Genomic DNA, 17,979 nt, shown 5'->3' with positions numbered 1-17,979 from the left:
GTGTGTGTGAGAGTTAGTGAGTGTGTGTGTGAGAGTGTGTGTGTGTGTGTGTGTGTGTGTGTGTGTGTGTGAGTGTGAGTTAGTGAGTGTGTGTGTGTGTGTGTGTGAGTGTGAGTTAGTGTGTGTGTGTGTGTGTGTGTGTGTGTGTGTGTGAGTATGAGTTAGTGAGTGTGTGTGTGTGTGTGTGTGTGTGTGTGTGTGTGTGTGTGAGTTAGTGAGTGTGTGTGTGTGTGTGTGTGAGTGTGAGTTAGTGTGTGTGTGTGTGTGTCTGTGTGTGTGTGTGTGTGTGAGTGTGTGTGTGTGTGTGTGAGTGTGAGTTAGTGAGTGTGTGTGTGAGTGTTTGTGAGAGTGAGTGAGTGAGTGAGAGTGTGAGTGTGTGTTAGTGTGTGTGTGTGAGTGAGAGTGAGTGAGTTAGTGAGTGTGTGTGTGTGTGTGTGTGTGTGTGAGTGAGTGTGTGTGTGTGTGCGTGTGTGTGTGTGTGTGTGTGAGTGTGTGTGTGTGTGTGAGTGAGTGAGTGAGTGTGTGTGTGTGTGTGTGTGTGAGTGAGAACAAGTTTAGAGTTAAACTGATGGTCTTTATTTCAATTCTATTAAGGACTAATTTGTATTTGACTTTCTACCAGTTTGAGGTAAAAAGACTCTCTGAGACAAGTTGGGACAAAAATCTAGAGACCATGTGAAAATGTTCTTTGTTTAAAGACTGTGTGAAAGGTGAAAGTTTTCTTTGTTCAGTAATCAGTGGTGAGTTTCCAATCCCACCCATTTGTAACACCTGGGGGAGGTCTCCGGGGCCTGGAGGTGTGGTCTGACCGGCTGAGACAGGCATCTATATAAGCCCTGCGTCATAAGCCCAACTTTAGGGTGCATCTCTGACTTCTGGAGGACGACATCCAGCTGGATCACTTGAACTAAAGTAAAGTTTAATCTTTAAATACTCTTCTCTGCTGAAGTTTATGATTACATCTGCTGTTTCAGGATATCTAGACTACTGAAGCTTGGATGGTTTCTGGGAGCTGGAATTGTTTGTGACTGGATTCTTGTTTAAATTGTATTTGACTTTCTACCAGTATATATACCAGTCTGACCAGCTGTAGAGGAGGTCTGACCATCTGACCAGCTGTAGAGGAGGTCTGACCAGCTGTAGAGGAGGTCTGACCATCTGACCAGCTGTAGAGGAGGTCTGACCAGCTGTAGAGGAGGTCTGACCAGCTGTAGAGGAGGTCTGACCAGCTGTACCGACCCTGCTGTAAAACCAGGAAGTGTTTGAAGCGTCAGCTTCTACGTCACCGAGGACTCGTCGTAGATTTATGACCGTCAGATGTATAATGCAGACTATCTCCACCTCCAGAGGTTCTAGTCTACGTTTCACATATTTGGAATGACAGGGATCGTCGCACCATAGTGACGTCTTCCAACGGCGTACCGTTAAAAGCAGTTATCCACCTGGTTTGAACCGGACACCGCGACTCGTCCGGTAGGAGAGTCGAGTCACGGTAAGTTTTCTAGCAGTGTTATACGAAATGTCTCAAGTGTGCAGCTTTGATCACTTCCGGACCGAATCACCGTGAAGGCTGCTGACGTAGTAATCTGTAGCGGGGGGGGAGGGGGGGGCGAGTGTGTGTGTGTGAGCGTGTGAGTGAGTGTGTGTGTGTGAGTGTGAGTGTGTGTGTGAGAGAGAGTGTGTGGTGAAACTGTGACGTCTTTGTCCGTCTGCATGAAGTGATCTTTGTGTGCAGCTGCTGGAGTCTGACGTCATCACACCGAACAAAAGGCAGATGATGAGGTTTCATATGAGTGTTGAAAGTGTTGAAAGTGTTGAAAGTGTTGAAAGTGTTGAAAGTGTTGAAAGTGTTTCTCCTCTCTGGTTTCCTGATGATGACGTTTACGGTCACTGTGGCAAGAGGAGAATGTTTTGGGATGAGGTCAAAGGTCACGGAAACATTTCCAGTTTATAAATGAGAAGTGGGTCGGAGGGGAGCTCGGTGTCGGTCCTCGGCTGCTGGATGAATGCTCTGCGGGGACAAAAGGCCTCGATGCTCCGGCAGCTGGACGCAGGACAGACGCTCCTCTGTGAGCGGCAGCTGACGCTCCGTCTGTCACGAGCCGGGACCGATAGACGACCCGACCCGACCCGAGCCGCGTTACCGTGACGGTTAAAACGGTTCAACGTGCTCATCGGGGTTTTTAATAAAAACTTGGTTCAGTGTAAACAACCTCGTCACTGCTCACATAAACCTCGATGATTCTGCACGAGTCCATCAAACATGTTTGTTAAAGGTTCAGAGTCTCGAACACGGAGACGTTCTGGATGGAAAACCAGCTGCAGGAAGGGTTCCTCCAGATGTGGTGATCGGACGTCCTTCAGGAGGAAGACACCTTCAGGCGGAAGACACCTTCAGGCTGAAGACACCTTCAGGAGGAAGACACCTTCAGGCGGAAGACACCTTCAGGCGGAAGACACCTTCAGGAGGAAGACACCTTCAGGCGGAAGACACCTTCAGGAGGAAGACACCTTCAGGAGGAAGACACCTTCAGGCGGAAGACACCTTCAGGCTGAAGACACCGTTGGTGTGAAGTTACAAACACTTAAATTAAACCTTTAAAATAGAAACGAGTCTTTGTGATGAAATTCAAAGGTTAAAGTGTGATTGAATCAGAGCGATGCAATCACACAAAAACAAATACCAAACCAACGCTGGTTCCTCCCACAGGAGGGGAGGGGGGGGAGAGGAGAGGAGGAGGAGGAGAAGGAAACAGTCCTGAGGGGATTGGAGGAGGTTCCTCTGGACGTCTGGGACTTAAAACATTTTTACACATGAAAACATCATGTGTGTCTTTAAAGAGCAGCAGACACCAACACTGGAGGACAACCTCAATAAAAGCATCAGTGAGGAGGAGGAGGAGGAGGAGGAACAGGAGAAAAAGGAGGAGGGAGGAGGTTTGGCTGCACAGCGAGTCTTTGTGGTGTGACGGACAAAGAGCTGCTCTCAGTCGACGGCCGTCTGCTTCGGGTCACAGTGGAACAGACCGGACAGCAAACCGAGCCGGACGCTCTGCTCCTCCTGCTCCTCCTGCTGCTCCTCCTGCTCCTCCTGCTGCTCCTCCTGCTGCTCCTGCTGCTCTCACCTCAGCCTTCCCTCTGGTTTCCAGGGAGACGACATGCGGCAACCCCTCGGTCTGGTCCTGCTCGTCTGGCTCGGGATGCTTCATGTGGGTGAGTTGGACCGGAACGTCTCCGAGCTGCTGAAACGTTCCTGAAACGTTCCTGAAACGTTCCTGAAACGTTCCTGAAACGTTTCTTTACCAACGACAGACTTCAGGTGAAATCCGTCCAGAGGAAAATATTCCGGCAGATAAAAGCTGCAGTTCAGATTCCTGTTAAGGAGTTTAATAATTTGCGACGTATTTCAGAGCTCACTCACTTCCTCTCATCGATAACAGTTTGACTGTTTGAGCATCTTAGAAGTTTAAAGAGTTTAAAGTGAATCTGACTTTTGTCCGGAGACACTGAATCATTTCAGTAAAATGATCATAGTAAGCGTGAACAATGGTTTTCTTAACGTGACAGCTGGAGGAGCTCGATGTGCTTCAGCTCTTTAAAAACACACCGTTATCAATCTGTGGCATTTTAATAACTTTAATTTGATCAATAACCACAAAGTTTCCTTTTATCGGCTAAAACATTAATGAAATGTTTGACTTAACAATGCTGAATTGTGGTTAAAGTTGTAAAGTTAAGGTGTGTGAGTGTGCACGGGCTGGATCCAAAAGGAGAATTGGAGGGATGAGGAAGGAGAACGGGGAGTAAATACACGAGGGAGAGGAGGACCACGAGGGACAGATGACTCAGGGAAAACAATCAAACAAAATGGCATGAAGGGAAACAAAGACGAGACACAAGAGGTCCAACAGGAAGCACTAAACCCAGACTGACCTGAAGACTACGAAACAGAAAAGTCCGAACCAGAACAAACAACTCGTTTTCTTTCTTATTAGGTGAGCTAAACAATAATAAAACAAACTTCACTTCCTGTAAGTAAGTAAAACCTGTTTTTCTCTGCAGGTTCTGGACTTCGCTGCTATAAGTGCTCTGATTACACCGGACGCTGCCAGAATGTCCAGGAGTGCACCTACGAAGACTCCTGCATCTCCCTGAGCGAGCGAGGTCAGTTCAACCACACACAGCACCTGACCTCTGACCTCTGACCTCACCACGCAAACATCACCATGACAGAGAAATGTCTCCTTTTTATTTTATTTATATTTCATGCACATGTCTTGTTTCTCTGGTAAAAGGTGAATTTTAAGTATCGTTACACAAATAAAACAACCTCACTGACACGGTGGATTCCCTGTTGGAGTGTTATTTTACCACTAGGGGGCGTCATTGTCTGAATATTTCACACCTACATACAGCAGCTTTAACAACTTTTTAATGAGCATTTCTATGAAAGTTTCAACTTTTCCAGCACTCGATTTATTTCACTTTTTATTTGGCTGAATGTTCATCACGGCTGGAGTTTCTAATTACTTTGTTTTCTTTCATTTATTTCTCGTCTTCTTTAATTTTCTCTCAAATTTCTTTCCTAGTTTTCTTCTTTCTCGTGTTTCCTTTAGTAGTATTTCATTTTCTCTTTTATTTTGAAGTCCGTCTCAGTCATCCAATCGGCTGTTTGTGTTTGATGTCCAGGTGGGAAGACGATCCGTCAGTGCATCCGCTACACGGACTGCGATAACTCTCGGCTCAGCCAGATGTTCCCGGCCATCTCCGGCTTCACCTACCGATGCTGCAGCAGCAACCTGTGCAACTCTGGCAACACCGTCACCAAGGCGATGCCCATCCTGGCTCTGGCCGGCTCCCTGCTGGGCATCTGGTGGTATTGGATCTGAACGGCCCCGGTGGTTTTTCTTGTTTCGGGATCCCAGCGGTTGTTTTTAACGTTAACATGAACTAAACTGAGTGCTGCGGTTTGTTTTCAGTCTCAGGTTTAGTCTTTGTTCGCTAATTTTCAGTTTTGTAACAATAAACACAACAAAAGAAATGAACAACTGTCTCATGGCCTACTTTTCTTTTTTGGAACAGTGACTGTGGATCCATCCGCCGCTAAAAATAGTCCAAAACAGACAAAGTCTGCAGCGGTTTTAGGGAACCTGTGAGGAGTTTTTACAGATTTCAGGAAGTGCGCCACCCTGTGGAGGCAGCACGCTGTCACACCCCAAACGATGTCAGGTTTCTTCAACACAACAAAGCTTAAAACAAAATACTAAAAAACACATTTATTAAACATCATAAATACAAACTGAAGATGATTTTCTAAACCAGGAAACACGACGGCAGAATATAAATATTGTCTTTTATCGACAATATTATAATCTACACAAACACCGTTCATGTGACTAAAGGATTTATAATCAAAGACGAGACGAACAAACGACAAAGTCGACACAAAATATTCCCAGAGACTCAGATTAAATGAGATGCACAAAGTAAAACTCCTTCGGTCTGTTTTAAATACTGAGCGGAATGAATGAGTTTTATTACTGACAGAAAATCATTCAGAACATTAAACTCAACATTTATTTCATGTTTCTTTTGTGCATTGTATTGTGGGAGAATCGTCCGCTAACAGCAGCTACAGCTTTAGTGCGAATACGATGGTCGATCAATAAGTTCTGAGTGTTCCTGAATGCAGCACGGTGATGCACACAGCAGCAGGAAGCAACAACATGAAGTGTTCAGAGTGTCGTTCCACACGTTAACGTGGCCGCTGGTACGTTAACATCTGTGATGTCACTGTGGAAACCTGAAACTGGAGCAGAGAAACGCCAGACTTTAGGTAAAATTTTTGGGGATCAGAAAATCTTCAACATGACCCGTGCATCCGAGTGTTCCTGAGCCCATGCAGTGATTTCCACCACAGAATCGGGGCTGTTTTAGTTCTTTTTGTGTGTTGATCTCTAGAGTTTGACCCAAAATCTGATGTTGTCTGTGATCTTCAGGCCCCCAGGCGGCGCTGCTTTAAAAACAGCCATGATTCTGTCATGGAAATCACCGCATGGGCTCAGGAACTTTTGGTTTTAACATTTAAAGATTTTCTGTTACCCCAAAGTTTGACCCAAAATCTACTGTTTCTCTGCTCCAGTTTCAGGTTTCCATGGTGACATCACTAATGTTCACGTACCAGCGGTTACGTTAACGTGAGGAACTGAGTGATGATTTTGACTCTGAAACAGTTAACGAGGTTTCAGACGTTTCTGAGGTTGGTTGGAATCAGGAAGTTAAAGCGACGGAGTCCATCTTCAGTCACTGATCTCTCCGAATCCGTCCTCTTCACTCTGCCGTCCAATCACCTCCAGCTGCACCTTCTTCTGTCCCTTCTGCTCCGCCTCCTTCTCTGTTTTCTCCGATTGGGCGTACCAGGGTTCAGGGGCGGAGTCGTGGCAGCCCCGCCCTCCTCTGCGGAAACCTCCCCTGCGGGCTCGGACCAACCCCCAGCCCTGCAGCTGGGCGTCCGACGTGCCCTCCTGGACTCCTCTGGTCTGGTCCAGCTCCTTGGCGCTGAGCGACGACATCCGGACCGGAACCGTGTTGCCGAACTTCGAGTAGTCGACGCAGTACCGGCCGTCCTCCTCCGTGATGATGGAGACGAAGCGCCTCCCCCACAGAATCTCCTCCGGGGTGTAGGAGGTGCGAGCCTGCATGGTGATCCCGGTCGTCTCCACCACACCTGAACCGGGAAGGACATCATTAAGTCATCGTCCTCAGAACGGCAGTGGCCCAACAGACATCGTTACCAAGGTCTCACCTTCCAGGATGACGATGATCTCCAGGTCCTCAGAGGCCAGGGACTGGGCGGAGAGCTCGTACAGAGGACTGCCCCGCTCCATGGTGTGGCTGATGATCAGAGGAGACACCAGGAAGATACCGTTACTCCTCAGAGGGTTTTCCACCTGGATGTCCAGCTGGCACACCGGGATCACCTCGCCCTCCGCCGTCACCGTCCGCCGGATCACCTGCAGGGGCAACGCAAGTCCTGACAACCAGACAGTTAACCGGCTTCAGTCTAACTAACCGGCTTTAGTCTAACTAACCGTCTTGATTCTAGTTAACCGTGTTGATTCTAGTTAACCGGTCCTGGTCACCTGCAGCTGGATGGTGGCGGAGATGATCATACTCTTCCTCAGGTCTCCGAGCCGGAACATGAAGGTGGGTCGTCCGTTTCGAGGCGCGATGACGCCGTTCCTGGAGAAGATGAGCGTCTCGGCGCGCCGGTTGGCCTGCGCCGTCTTCATGAACACGCAGCCGAGCATCACGGCGTTGATGATCAGGCCCAGAATGTTCTGCACGATCAGCACGGCGATGGCCAGAGGACACTCCTCCGTCACCATCCGGCCGCCGAACCCGATGGTCACCTGGAGACGGAGGCAGCGTTCAGAGACACGGCGGACACCTGCGCCGGTCGGCGGGCGGACTTCGGCTCACCTGGACCTCGATGGAGAAGAGGAAGGCGGAGGTGAAGGAATGGATGGCGGTGACGCAGGGGGCGGGGCCCGACTCGCCGGCGGGGTCACGGGGCTCCAGGTCTCCGTGGGCGAAGGCCAGCAGCCACCAGATCATAGCGAAGAGCATCCAGGAGCAGAGGAAGGCCGAGGTGAAGATGAGGAGGGAGTGCTGCCACTTCAGGTCCACCATGGTGGTGAAGACGTCCAGCAGGAACCGACCCTGGAACACACGGAGAACCGGACCGGGAGGTCACCAGGAACTCTACGCAGCTGAAATTCATCTGCACTTTACCTGAATGTTTCCATTTGATGTGACTCGACTTCCACTGTACGTTTCAGAGAGAAACATTTCAGCCTACATTCTTCTGTTTCCTGCTTTATTTTGTAATCCTCACGTTTTCCTGCTGCCGTTATGAATCACATTCACCTGTCCCTCATTGTTCTCCTCTCCTCAGCGTATCTAGTTTGTGTGTTTCCTTCTTTTTAGGCTCATCGTATCACCTCCTTCACCTCCTTCCTCATCGTATCACCCCATTTCTCCCATTACAGGTTTCGTCTCCCCGTGTTTTTCGTTTGTGGAACAGACCTCCAGTTTCTGTGAATGACATGGAGTTCCTCAGGGCTCTGCTCTCGGGCCCTTTTCTGTTTAATATCTACGTGGTTTTACAGGCTCGGATTACAGAGAACAACAAAATCTTTTTTTGTATCTCAGGGACCGTATCATCATATCTCAGGGACCGTATCGAACGGCCCCAAATGATGATAACCAAACCGTGAGCAGGGACCTCCTGGGAGACGCGACCTTCAGGTCTGCTGGTCTTACCTGCTCCCTGATGTTCTTGTGGGCCACGTTGCAGGATCCGTTCTTGGTGATGAAGCGGGCTCTCTGGGATCTGAAGCGGTTGCGGTTTGGCTGGTTGTGGTCCTCCGCCAGCCGGGTCAGCAGGAAGCCGTTCGGCAGGAGGCCCTTCCTGGCCAACATGATGCTGCTCACAGAAAACACGTTTAAAAGAACTGAAGTCCCTTACATTGATAGAAAATCGAAAAATCAAATCTGTTGTTGCTCCTCGTTTGTTTACTTCCTTGTTTCTCCTTTTATTTGTTGCCTTTTTGTTTTGTTTGTTTGTAAACATCCTTGTTTTCGCTCAGATTTTAGTGTAATTATAGTGTTTCTGTCTAATGTTTGTTCTGTAACATTTAAGTCCAACAGAACAACCTGCTTGTAACGGGATGTGATATCAACACTTCCTCCGCTGACCGCCCCCCCCCTCTCTCCCCCTCTCTCTCTCTCCCCCCTCCGCCCCCCTCTCTCCCTCTCTCCCTCTCTCTCCCCCCCCCCCCTGTTTACGGTGAAAACAAGGTGAATATGTACATACTGAAACATTCCTTGAAACAAACCGAAATAACAACAGGACCGTCAGAGGAAAAGCTTTGGTTTTAAATCATCACGTGATAGATTCATGTGATGGCACGATCAAAGTCACCACAACAACAACGAGCGCGTGTCTCCGGATGTGACACCGACGAACGTGCGCATATTTTACTGGCTAATCACGTGACGTTACCTGAGCAGGTGGCAGTAGCTCCGGTGATATCAGGTATAAACCGTTAATGGTTTTTATTCCGACTCCATCGTTCAACATCAGGATGTTCAGACACTGCGGACGGGGACCGTGTCAAAGTAAAACACTAGGCGCAGGTTCCGGTCCTGACCTTCAAAATAAAACACTAACGTACCCTTTTACACATTTACTCTGCAGTGTTACAGGAAATTAATACGTTTTTGTGTTAAAATCTGTAACTTGAAGATGATTCAACAAGAAAAAAAACTAAATAAATAAATCAGGAAAAAGTTTGTGACATTTGGCAGTTTGATGTGCAGCACACTTTTCTTGGAATCTGAATGACTAAGAAGACTTTGATTTTGAAAGGGCGTTTCCGGTGATGTGCTATGTGAATGTGTTGCCACTGACTTGGTGCTGCAGGATGCTGAGAGCAGGTTCACCCTGCAGTGGCCTCAGAGGCCGACAGAGGGCGACAGAGGAGAGCTCGAACCAGACACCTGAAAACATCCGAACCACCAGAAACTCACTCAAACAACTACAACTCTCAACAAACGGAGCAGTTTATCCTGATAATTAACATTTAAAACATTTGGTTGGTGGATTGAAAATGTTAATCATGAAATAAAAGTACAAACTTTATTGACTGATATTTCATTGGTCCACCGTGGTTCAGCAATAAAACAGAAAACATCATCTAAATAGAAAGTAGACAAACTGGACAAGAATTTTATTAGAAAATAATTATTGAGGTTGTTAAAAGTAAACTGAAATAAATCCTCCACTCACAAACAAGACCTGTCGTGTTTATTTTCATTTGTACAAGTACATTATTTCTGGACTTATTGGAGAATGTATATACTGTATAAGTGAACAAGGCGTGTTTGTTTACGTCCATCCCGCCCGCCCGCGCGGTGTCACGTGGTTGCCGGCCAGGCCTGGGCGGAGTTATATCGAACGCACCCTCCTCCCAGACTACCGTAAACGGAATGCAGGCTAGCTCCCGTTATCGGTAACGGTTTTATTTACACGTCCACGCGCCTCGAGGGGCGATGACACAGGACACCGTCAGGCAGCGGAGGCGCGAATCGGCCCACGGTAACGGAAACCGGTGTCGCTGCGTGGCGGGAGGCCCGTCGGCTCCCGTGTCGGTTTGTTGTTCGGGGTTTAGCTGCCCGAGCTAACTAGCTAGCTGCCCGCTTCTGTTAACGGTGTACCGGGAGCTCGCCTCGGCGGGGACAGCGGACCGCCGGCCGGTCAGAGGTCCCGGTACAAATCTCCACCCGGTCGGACCTGCACGATGGACGAAGGAGCGCCGCGGCGGGACGGACGGAGCCGGTAGACCTGCAGGATGCGCCCGCGGATGTAGTTAGCATCGGGCCTGGATACCAGCGCACCCCCTCCCCTCCTATCTCCCCGTGTCCCTCCTCCCCTCCTCCCCTCCTTCCCTCCCTCCTTGTCTCCTCCCTCCTGGCCCTACAGACCCTCTTCCTCCATGATCAGCATGGAGCCCAGCCTCAACCCGCTGCCTCAGTTCCCGGAGAACACCTACAAGAGTGAGTAGCCACGCGGCACTGTGTTATGATTTACCTGAGCATGCTGCTACCTGCTGACCTTTGACCTTTGACCCCTCCACCTTCAGTGACTGAGGAGGATGTGAAGAGACTGATCGAGTACAGGGCGTCCAACGAGGCTCTGTTCACCGGGAAGAGGAACTCGGCCAAGATAGCGTGGAGGTAGGGAGCTGTGATGAAGAGGAGGAGGAGGAGGTCCGGGACCGGGACCGGAACCAGGTCCGGGTTCTTCTACAGCAGACATCGGTGTGAGCGAGTTCTGCTCTCCGCTGAGCGTTTGTTTCCTCCTCTGTGTCCTCAGCACCATCCTCAAAGGCCTCGGGCTCGAAGGGAAGCTCACCGCGGACCAGATCGCCAAAAAGTGGGACAACCTGCGGACGAAGTACAAGGTAACGTTGTCGTCGGCGACCGGCGAGCAACACGGAGCGGGAAGCAACAACACGTTAACGTGGCCGCTGGTACGTGGACATCAGTGATGTCACCACGGACCTGAAACTGGAGCACAGAAACAGCAGATTTTGGGGTCAAACTTTTTGGGAAAAAGAAAACACACCAGCTCACAAGTGTTCCTGAGCCCGTGCAGTGATTTCCACCACAGAATCATGTGTGTCAAACTCTGTAGACGGTCGACAGAGACCTTTGAAAGTCTTCAGAAAGTCTACGGCGATGAAGCGACGAGCCGGGCGACATGTTCTGATGACATCACGTTTCAAGAGGAGGCGGAGCTTCACCATCCGAGACCGAAGAAGGTGTCAGGTCAGGAGACACCAGGTGGGTTTTCTTTGACTCACCTCTTGTGTCTTGTCTTTGTTTCAGTTACTGTCTTTTGTATGATTGTTGGCCCCGCCCCCTGATTAGTTTCACCTGTCTCTCGTTGTCCTTCCCTCCCAGCTGTATTTAGTCTGTGTGCTCTTCGTCCCTCTTTGTCGGTTTGTTTCAGAGAACCACCTGAACTCTGTCGCCACGGTAACAGGGTTCTCCAAACATGACAACACGTGCTGCTCACAGAGGAGGAGAGGAACCAGTGGAAATCACTGCGTGGGCTCAGGAACACAGACGTGTTGAAGATTCAGTTCTTCAAGATCTGCTGTTTCTCTGCTCCAGTTTCAGGTTTCCATGGTGACATCACAGATGTTCCCGTACCAGCGGTCACGTTAACGGTGCTGACGTTGAACTCTGAATACTTCCTCCTGAAGGTTGTTGCTTCCTGCTGCTGCATGTGCAGCGCCGTGCTGCGTTCAGGAACCCCCTCTGAACCTGAATATACGACGACTATGATGATAACGAGACACTTTAAGTCTTCGATTAATTGTTTCAGCTCTAATTCAAAGATTCTGGTGGTGTACGTTCCCGTGTGAGCCTGCGGCGGTCGCTGTGTTCCTTTTCCAGGACCTGAAGCAGCCCTACCAGGGCCAGGACCACATGGGGGGGGTGGTGGAGTCGTGGCCTTGGTTCCACATCATGGACGAGGCCATGCAGGGTCGCCTCTACAACAGCAACCTGGTGCTGAGTCCCGACACGTCCGGCAACGCCGGTCACCGCGGCAACAGCCTGTCCAGCCAGTCCCAGGAGAACACCGACATCCTGGAGTTCCTCATCAAGACGGAGATGGAGGACACGGTGGCGGCGGAAACCGCAGAGGACGACGGGGCGGTCCACGCGGAGGCTCCGCCCACCGAGGGAGTCCCCATGGGCTGGAGGAGGATGTCCGAGTGCTCCTACAAAAGTAGGCAGATCCACCTGGCTGACTAAGGTTCTGGACTCAGACTGTAGACCCGGACTCGGACTTTGGACTTTGGACTTGCTGTAATCTGGACGGATGTCGTAGTCTAGAACCATCGGTCCTCCAGAACCGCTCCAGCTGTTCTTTGTCTCCGCAGTGACGGAACCGGAGACGGAGAGGATGATCAAACTCCGAGCTGCAAACGAAGCACTCTTCACCGGCAGGAAACATTCAGCCAAACCGGCCTGGAGGTGAGTTCAGATGATTGACAGCTGTCTCTGATCCAGAAGTGTACGGACTGATGACGTCACTGATGAAGATGATGACGTTCCTTCTGCAGAGCCATTCTGTACGAACTGGGTCTTCAGGGGAAGCTGACCACCGACCAGCTGGCCAAGAAGTGGGACAACCTGAAGAGGAGGTACAAGGTAGGTCCGCCCACCTCAGGACCGGGTCGCTCCGCGGAGGACCGGGTCGTGGTTGACCCCTCTGTCTCCTCCAGGAGCTGAAGTTTCCCGCCCGAGGCGTGGAGACCAACCCCAGCTCCTGGCCGTGGTTCTACCGGATGAACGACGCCATGGAGGGACGTTTTGCCGGCGCCGCCCCGATCCTGACCCCCATCGTGGAGGACGAAGACGAGGACTGCGAGTCGCTGTCGCCGACGCCCAAGAAACGAGCCCGGCGGAGCCGAGGGGGGATGGCGGAGTTTCTGACGGAGTCGGAGATGGACCTGCTGGTCGACCACGAGGAGAAGAACGGGTCAGCGGCTCTGGGGGATCTGCAGCGGATGGCCGAGTTTACCTACAAACGTAAGAAGTACAGGAACTCTGCACGGGTTTGGACTCCGGTGGGAAGCGTGAATAAGTTCCTGAATCTGTTTTTGGTGAATCTGTTTTGGGTGAATCTGTTTTGGGTGAATCTGTTTTGGGTGAATCCGTCCTTGAGTCTGTTGGTGATTCTCCGGTCGGTGAATTCTGGTGTTTCTACAGTGACTGAAGACGACACCCGGAGACTCATCGAGTTACGAGCTGCCAACGAGTCTCTGTTCACGGGGAGGAGGAACACCGCCAAGCCAGCCTGGAGGTGAAGGAACCTCCAAGTGTTGGAAAGATTTCATTTAAAGATGGTTGTGATATTTGGAGATCAAACGCTGATCAGTCATGACCAGAAAGCAGCTTCATATTTAACTCTCCAACATGTTTGTATTTCAGTTGGTTTGGAGATGATCTGCGTCCTCAGACTGCTGCTCTGCTGTGTGTTCTATCCTCAGGGGAATCGTGAAGGAGATGGGTCTGACGGGGAAGATCACACCGGACCAGGTGGCCAAGAAGTGGGACAACCTGAAGACCAAATTCAAGGTGAGGAGCCGGTTTGTTGTGAATCTGAGTTCTGCCTCCGGAGGGCGCCACCGTTCAGCCCGTGTGACGGGTCTAACGGCGCTGTGGCCTCTGCAGGACCTGAAGTTCCCTCCTCGGGGGATGGAGGCCCAGACCAACCCGGCCTCCTGGCCCTGGTTCCAGCTGATGAGCGACGCTCTGGAGGGACGTTTGGTGGGGAAGGCTCCCCGAGTGACGCCCGTCTGGACCAACGAGGAGGACGGCGTGTTCGGCTCGTCTCCGCCCCCCGACAGAGACAGAGACTGTCTGCTGGCGGAGAGGAGCAGCGTGTCGGAGCTGGAGAGCATGGTGGGCGGGGACGGCGCCGAGGCGGACGCCAGCGTCACCTACATCGATGCCAGCGGAGAGGAGTGTTTGACGCCCTCAGACCTCTCGTACAAGAGTGAGTTGAGGGTCTCTAAATTTCTTTAAATATCTTATATCTTGTAAGATCTCTTAATATCTTTAAATGTCTCTAAATATGTACAGATATTTCTAAAATCTCTTTTGATATTTCAAAATATCTTTTATCATGTTTGTTTTTCACGAGCTACAAACACTTTTACATCGTTACCACGGTAACCCAGAACGGCGCTTTACTTTAGTCCAGTCAGAAGAAACACTTGATTGGTTCTCACTGTACCAGCTGACGTGTCTCCGTCTCCGTCCCCGTCTCAGTGACGGACCAGGACACCCGGAGGATGATTAAACTCCGAGCTGCTAACGAGGCGTTGTTCACCGGGAGGAGGAACGCTGCCAAAGCCGCCTGGAAGTAAGTATTCCCCCGACCGAGGATGGTTCTGCTGTCGGTCAGCTGCTGACGTCTTCTCCCTGAACCTCAGAGCCATCCTGAAGGAGCTGGAGCTGCAGGGGAAGGTCTCCACCTACCAGATGGCCAAGAAGTGGGACAATCTGAAGAGGAGGTACAAGGTGAGTCCGACCCGCCCGACGCCGATCAAACATCCTGATGTTGATCTGTCTCCTTATAATAAAACTGCCCCCCCCCTCCCTCCTACCTCCTCCTCCTCCTCAGGACCTGAAGTATCCTCCCGTTGGGATGGAGAGTGTAGCAGACGGCGCCTCCTCCTGGCCGTGGTTCCACCTGATGAATGAAGCCATGGAGGGCCGGCTGGCGAGCAGCGCCCCCCTCCTCACCCCCGTCACTCAGGATGGCGATCAGACACCGGACCCCGCCCCCAGACACAGGCCCCGCCCCACCCCTCCCCCTGCCTCCTCCTCGGACTACGGACAGGAGGCGTTCGGCGACGCGGCGGATCAGAGCCAGCGGAGCTCGGAGGCGTGTGACGGACAGCTGGGGGGGCTGGAGAGGGAGTGGGAGGCGCTGGAGCGGGAGAGGGAGATGGTGGAGCGAGACCGGGCAGCGGTGGAGAGGGAGAGGGCGGCGGTGCAGGCGGAGCGGCTGTGGCTGGACCGGGAGCGGGCCGCTGTGGAGCGGGACCGTGCCATGGTGGAGCAGGAGAGGGCGGCGCTGAGCCGGGAGAGGGAGGTGCTGGACCAGAGAGCCCTGATGCTGAACTCTGTGGGACACGCCGGACACCTCAACGCCCTCATGTAGGCCGCTGGGCTGCGGGGACGTGGAGCGTCCCTGTAGAGAAGTCCTGGAGTCGAACGCAGAGACGGACCGGCGCCGGTCCAGACGAGGAGGCTGCTCCTCCTCGCTGAGTCGGGGGAGCTCTGAGCTGGACGACTGGTCCCGGACCCGTCCACCTCCCGGACCCGTCCACCTCCCGGACCCGTCCACCTCCCGGACCCGTCCTTTCATTCGGAGTGTCAGCTGATGGAAACATCATCATTAATATCAGTGTTTCCCCTATGTTTGTCTTTTGGGGGGAAGTGTGGGGGGGGGGGGGCAGGAGAGGTCATGTTCACTCCCTGAAAATAACAAAATACAAACGTACTCATAGAACTGCAGTTACGTCCAGTAACTAATATTTATTTACATGAGTCGTTCATGTATTTTTGTGTCACTGATTTGTCTGTTTCTCCGTGTCTGTTTCATGAGGGGGCGGGGCCACGACTCGACCCCTCCCACCCTCCCTCTGGGGAAACACTGAATATTAACCCTCCCGCTGCCTGATGGATCCTCCAGAATCAGACACATGGGGATTTTAACCCCTGAATGCACCGCGGCAGATTTACGATTTTAATTTCTTTGTTTTTTTTCTACATCAACTAAAAAACTAAATCCGTTTTCTTTATTAAAGCTCCGCCCCTTCCATCTGCAGCAGCGCTCTGATTTAAATCTCTGTGATCAGGAGGTCTGGCGGGTCATATTGATCCAGAGAGACAGACCAGGACGCTGATGGAGGGGGGGGTCTGTGAACGGAGCTGGTCCCAGTCAGTCCGATCCGTGAGGTTCGGTTCTGGAAAGAGGAGGAGAACCCCGAACATGATCTCCCGGGAGGTGAACAGCTGGTCCAGATGTAGACTGACTGGACCCCGGACCGGGTCAGGGACCACTGTGGACTCAAGATGTGGTTTCATCTCTTCAGAGAAACTTCAAACTGATCAATAAACACATTGAAACATTCAGAACTGCTTCTTTTTATTGAATATTTAAAGTCTCAGCAGCCGTTCACTTCCTGTCACCACGTCTTCCTCTTTTATTTAATCCTCCAGTCGGGTCGGGTCAGAACCACGAGGTCACGTGGAACCTGGAACTGGAGCAGGGTTGAGCGCTCTGTCTTCAATGGACGTCTGTGTTCTCTCTGCTGGTGCAGCGGTGTTGACAGGAAATGTGACAATGTCTCACTCGGACAGAAAAACGGCGCCGCCCTGCGGACTCTGACCTCTGGCTGCTGATTGGCTGAGGAGCAGTAGGAGCAGTAGGAGCAGCAGGAGCAGCCGGGTTGGACTTGGAGACGGTGGGCCCGATCCGTTCTGGTTCAATTGATCTGTGTGTGTGTGTGTGTGTGTGTGAGTGTGTGTGTGTGTGTGTGTGTGTGCGCGCGCGCGCAGTGGTTGCAGTTCCGAGCTGGAGGTCAGAGGTCACCGAACAGCTGATCAATCAGTGACGTCATCCTCTTTGTTCTTATTTATTCCTCATCATGTTTGTTTGTTTGTTTGTTAGTTACAGGAACAACAAACATGACGAGGTGGCCGATCGTTAGCAGGAGTAAGTTCATCTTTTATTTCTGTGATCACTTCCTTATTGATGATTAATTATTGATCCAGTCGGTTCTGGTGTCTCTGACCCACATTGAAGCTGCTTTAATCCCTCAGAGGTTCTACGGATCATCGGGGTGTCGGTGCCGCTGCTGATCTTCTTCACAGTCCTGCACAAAAACCGAGTCAGAGGGAGGAGTGAGTCATCGTCCTGTTGTTGTTGTTGTTGTTATTATTATTAATGAATCCACAGTGTCACTTCCTGTTATTATCATTATTATTATTATTGAATCACACATAACCCTCTGAGGCTGCAGCTGGTGGGTTGTTGGTCCAGATGTTTGTCTCTGTCTCTAACATGTCCGTCCCTCCAGCTGATGGAGATCCTGTTAGACGGAAGGACTCTGATGTCTCCGGTCGGACGTCCGACGGGGACAGACAGTCAGGTGAGTGGTCAGTGGAGCCGATGGAGTCAGTGGACAGGTGGAGGACGTGAGGACTGATCGTTGTCCTCTGCAGCTGGATCGTGTCTCTCGAAGACGATCTGTCCAGACGACCACTTCAGCTTCTACGTCCAGAGCGGAGCGGCGAACGTCGTGGCGCCGAAGATCTGCGTCCAGAACCGCCTGTAAGAGCTGTGTGTGTCCGCCGGGACGTTCAGACACGGTTAATGTGTCTTTGTTGTTGTTTTGTGTGTCTTTCTGATGGTTGTGTGTCTGGTTGTATGTCTTTCCGATGGTTGTGTCTTTCCGATGGTTGTGTCTTTCTGATGGTTGTGCGTCTTTCCGATGGTTGTGCGTCTTTCCGATGGCTGTGCGTCTTTCCGATGGTTGTGCGTCTTTCCGATGGTTGTGTCTTTCCGATGGCTGTGCGTCTTTCCGATGGTTGTGCGTCTTTCCGATGGCTGTGCGTCTTTCCGATGGCTGTGCGTCTTTCCGATGGTTGTGCGTCTTTCCGATGGTTGTGCGTCTTTCCGATGGCTGTGCGTCTTTCCGATGGTTGTGCGTCTTTCCGATGGTTGTGTCTTTCCGATGGCTGTGCGTCTTTCCGATGGTTGTGTGTCTTTCTGATGGTTGTGCGTCTTTCCGATGGTTGTGCGTCTTTCCGATGGTTGTG

General features: G+C 51.2%; 4 protein-coding genes across 7 annotated transcripts in view; 3 read left to right on the top strand and 1 right to left on the bottom strand.

Annotated features, from left to right (window-relative positions):
• The first annotated feature begins 827 nt into the window (after positions 1–827).
• cd59b (CD59 molecule (CD59 blood group) b) lies at positions 828–5,048 on the top strand. 2 transcript variants are annotated; one of them, XM_069172841.1, is made up of 4 exons: positions 828–912; positions 3,150–3,213; positions 4,063–4,164; positions 4,690–5,048. In XM_069172841.1, the coding sequence occupies exons 2-4, from the start codon at positions 3,159–3,161 to the stop codon at positions 4,887–4,889; spliced, it is 357 nt and encodes a 118-aa protein (XP_069028942.1). In that variant the 5' UTR covers positions 828–912; positions 3,150–3,158; the 3' UTR covers positions 4,890–5,048. The 2 variants fall into 2 exon arrangements, with proteins under 2 accessions (XP_069028942.1, XP_069028941.1); XM_069172840.1 differs by lacking the exon at positions 828–912 and adding an exon at positions 1,312–1,492.
• Positions 5,049–5,261: 213 nt separating this feature from the next.
• On the bottom strand, positions 5,262–9,293 carry kcnj11l (potassium inwardly rectifying channel subfamily J member 11, like). Its single transcript, XM_069172834.1, has 6 exons — positions 9,068–9,293; positions 8,326–8,488; positions 7,483–7,722; positions 7,143–7,412; positions 6,806–7,013; positions 5,262–6,727 (listed from the first exon to the last, which is right to left on the bottom strand). The coding sequence occupies exons 2-6, from the start codon at positions 8,482–8,484 to the stop codon at positions 6,300–6,302; spliced, it is 1,305 nt and encodes a 434-aa protein (XP_069028935.1). The 5' UTR covers positions 8,485–8,488; positions 9,068–9,293; the 3' UTR covers positions 5,262–6,299.
• Positions 9,294–10,020: 727 nt separating this feature from the next.
• LOC138212455 (uncharacterized) lies at positions 10,021–15,596 on the top strand. Its single transcript, XM_069172833.1, has 13 exons — positions 10,021–10,620; positions 10,707–10,800; positions 10,940–11,027; positions 12,028–12,364; positions 12,519–12,612; positions 12,702–12,789; positions 12,864–13,170; positions 13,351–13,444; positions 13,632–13,719; positions 13,816–14,140; positions 14,416–14,509; positions 14,580–14,667; positions 14,771–15,596. The coding sequence occupies exons 1-13, from the start codon at positions 10,560–10,562 to the stop codon at positions 15,311–15,313; spliced, it is 2,301 nt and encodes a 766-aa protein (XP_069028934.1). The 5' UTR covers positions 10,021–10,559; the 3' UTR covers positions 15,314–15,596.
• The window catches only part of LOC138212458 (protein FAM3C-like), a 5,299-nt gene continuing 2,909 nt past the window's right edge, over positions 15,590–17,979 (top strand). For 2 of the 3 annotated variants that reach the window (XM_069172839.1, XM_069172837.1), the window contains exons 1-5: positions 15,590–16,738; positions 16,829–16,873; positions 16,981–17,061; positions 17,238–17,309; positions 17,383–17,491. In XM_069172839.1, coding sequence (XP_069028940.1) covers positions 16,846–16,873; positions 16,981–17,061; positions 17,238–17,309; positions 17,383–17,491 — 290 coding nt within the window. In that variant the 5' untranslated portion in view covers positions 15,590–16,738; positions 16,829–16,845. The remainder of the gene's footprint in view (positions 16,739–16,828; positions 16,874–16,980; positions 17,062–17,237; positions 17,310–17,382; positions 17,492–17,979) is intronic. The other variant, XM_069172838.1, reaches the window with a different exon arrangement.

This window comes from Embiotoca jacksoni, unplaced genomic scaffold (genome assembly GCF_022577435.1).
Source record: "Embiotoca jacksoni isolate LCO1_2020_lvr unplaced genomic scaffold, fEmbJac1.0.p SCAF_55, whole genome shotgun sequence".
Classification (NCBI taxonomy): domain Eukaryota; kingdom Metazoa; phylum Chordata; class Actinopteri; family Embiotocidae; genus Embiotoca; species Embiotoca jacksoni.
The sequence above is the reverse complement of the archived record's forward strand: the minus strand, read 5'-3'. Positions and strand labels throughout refer to the sequence as shown.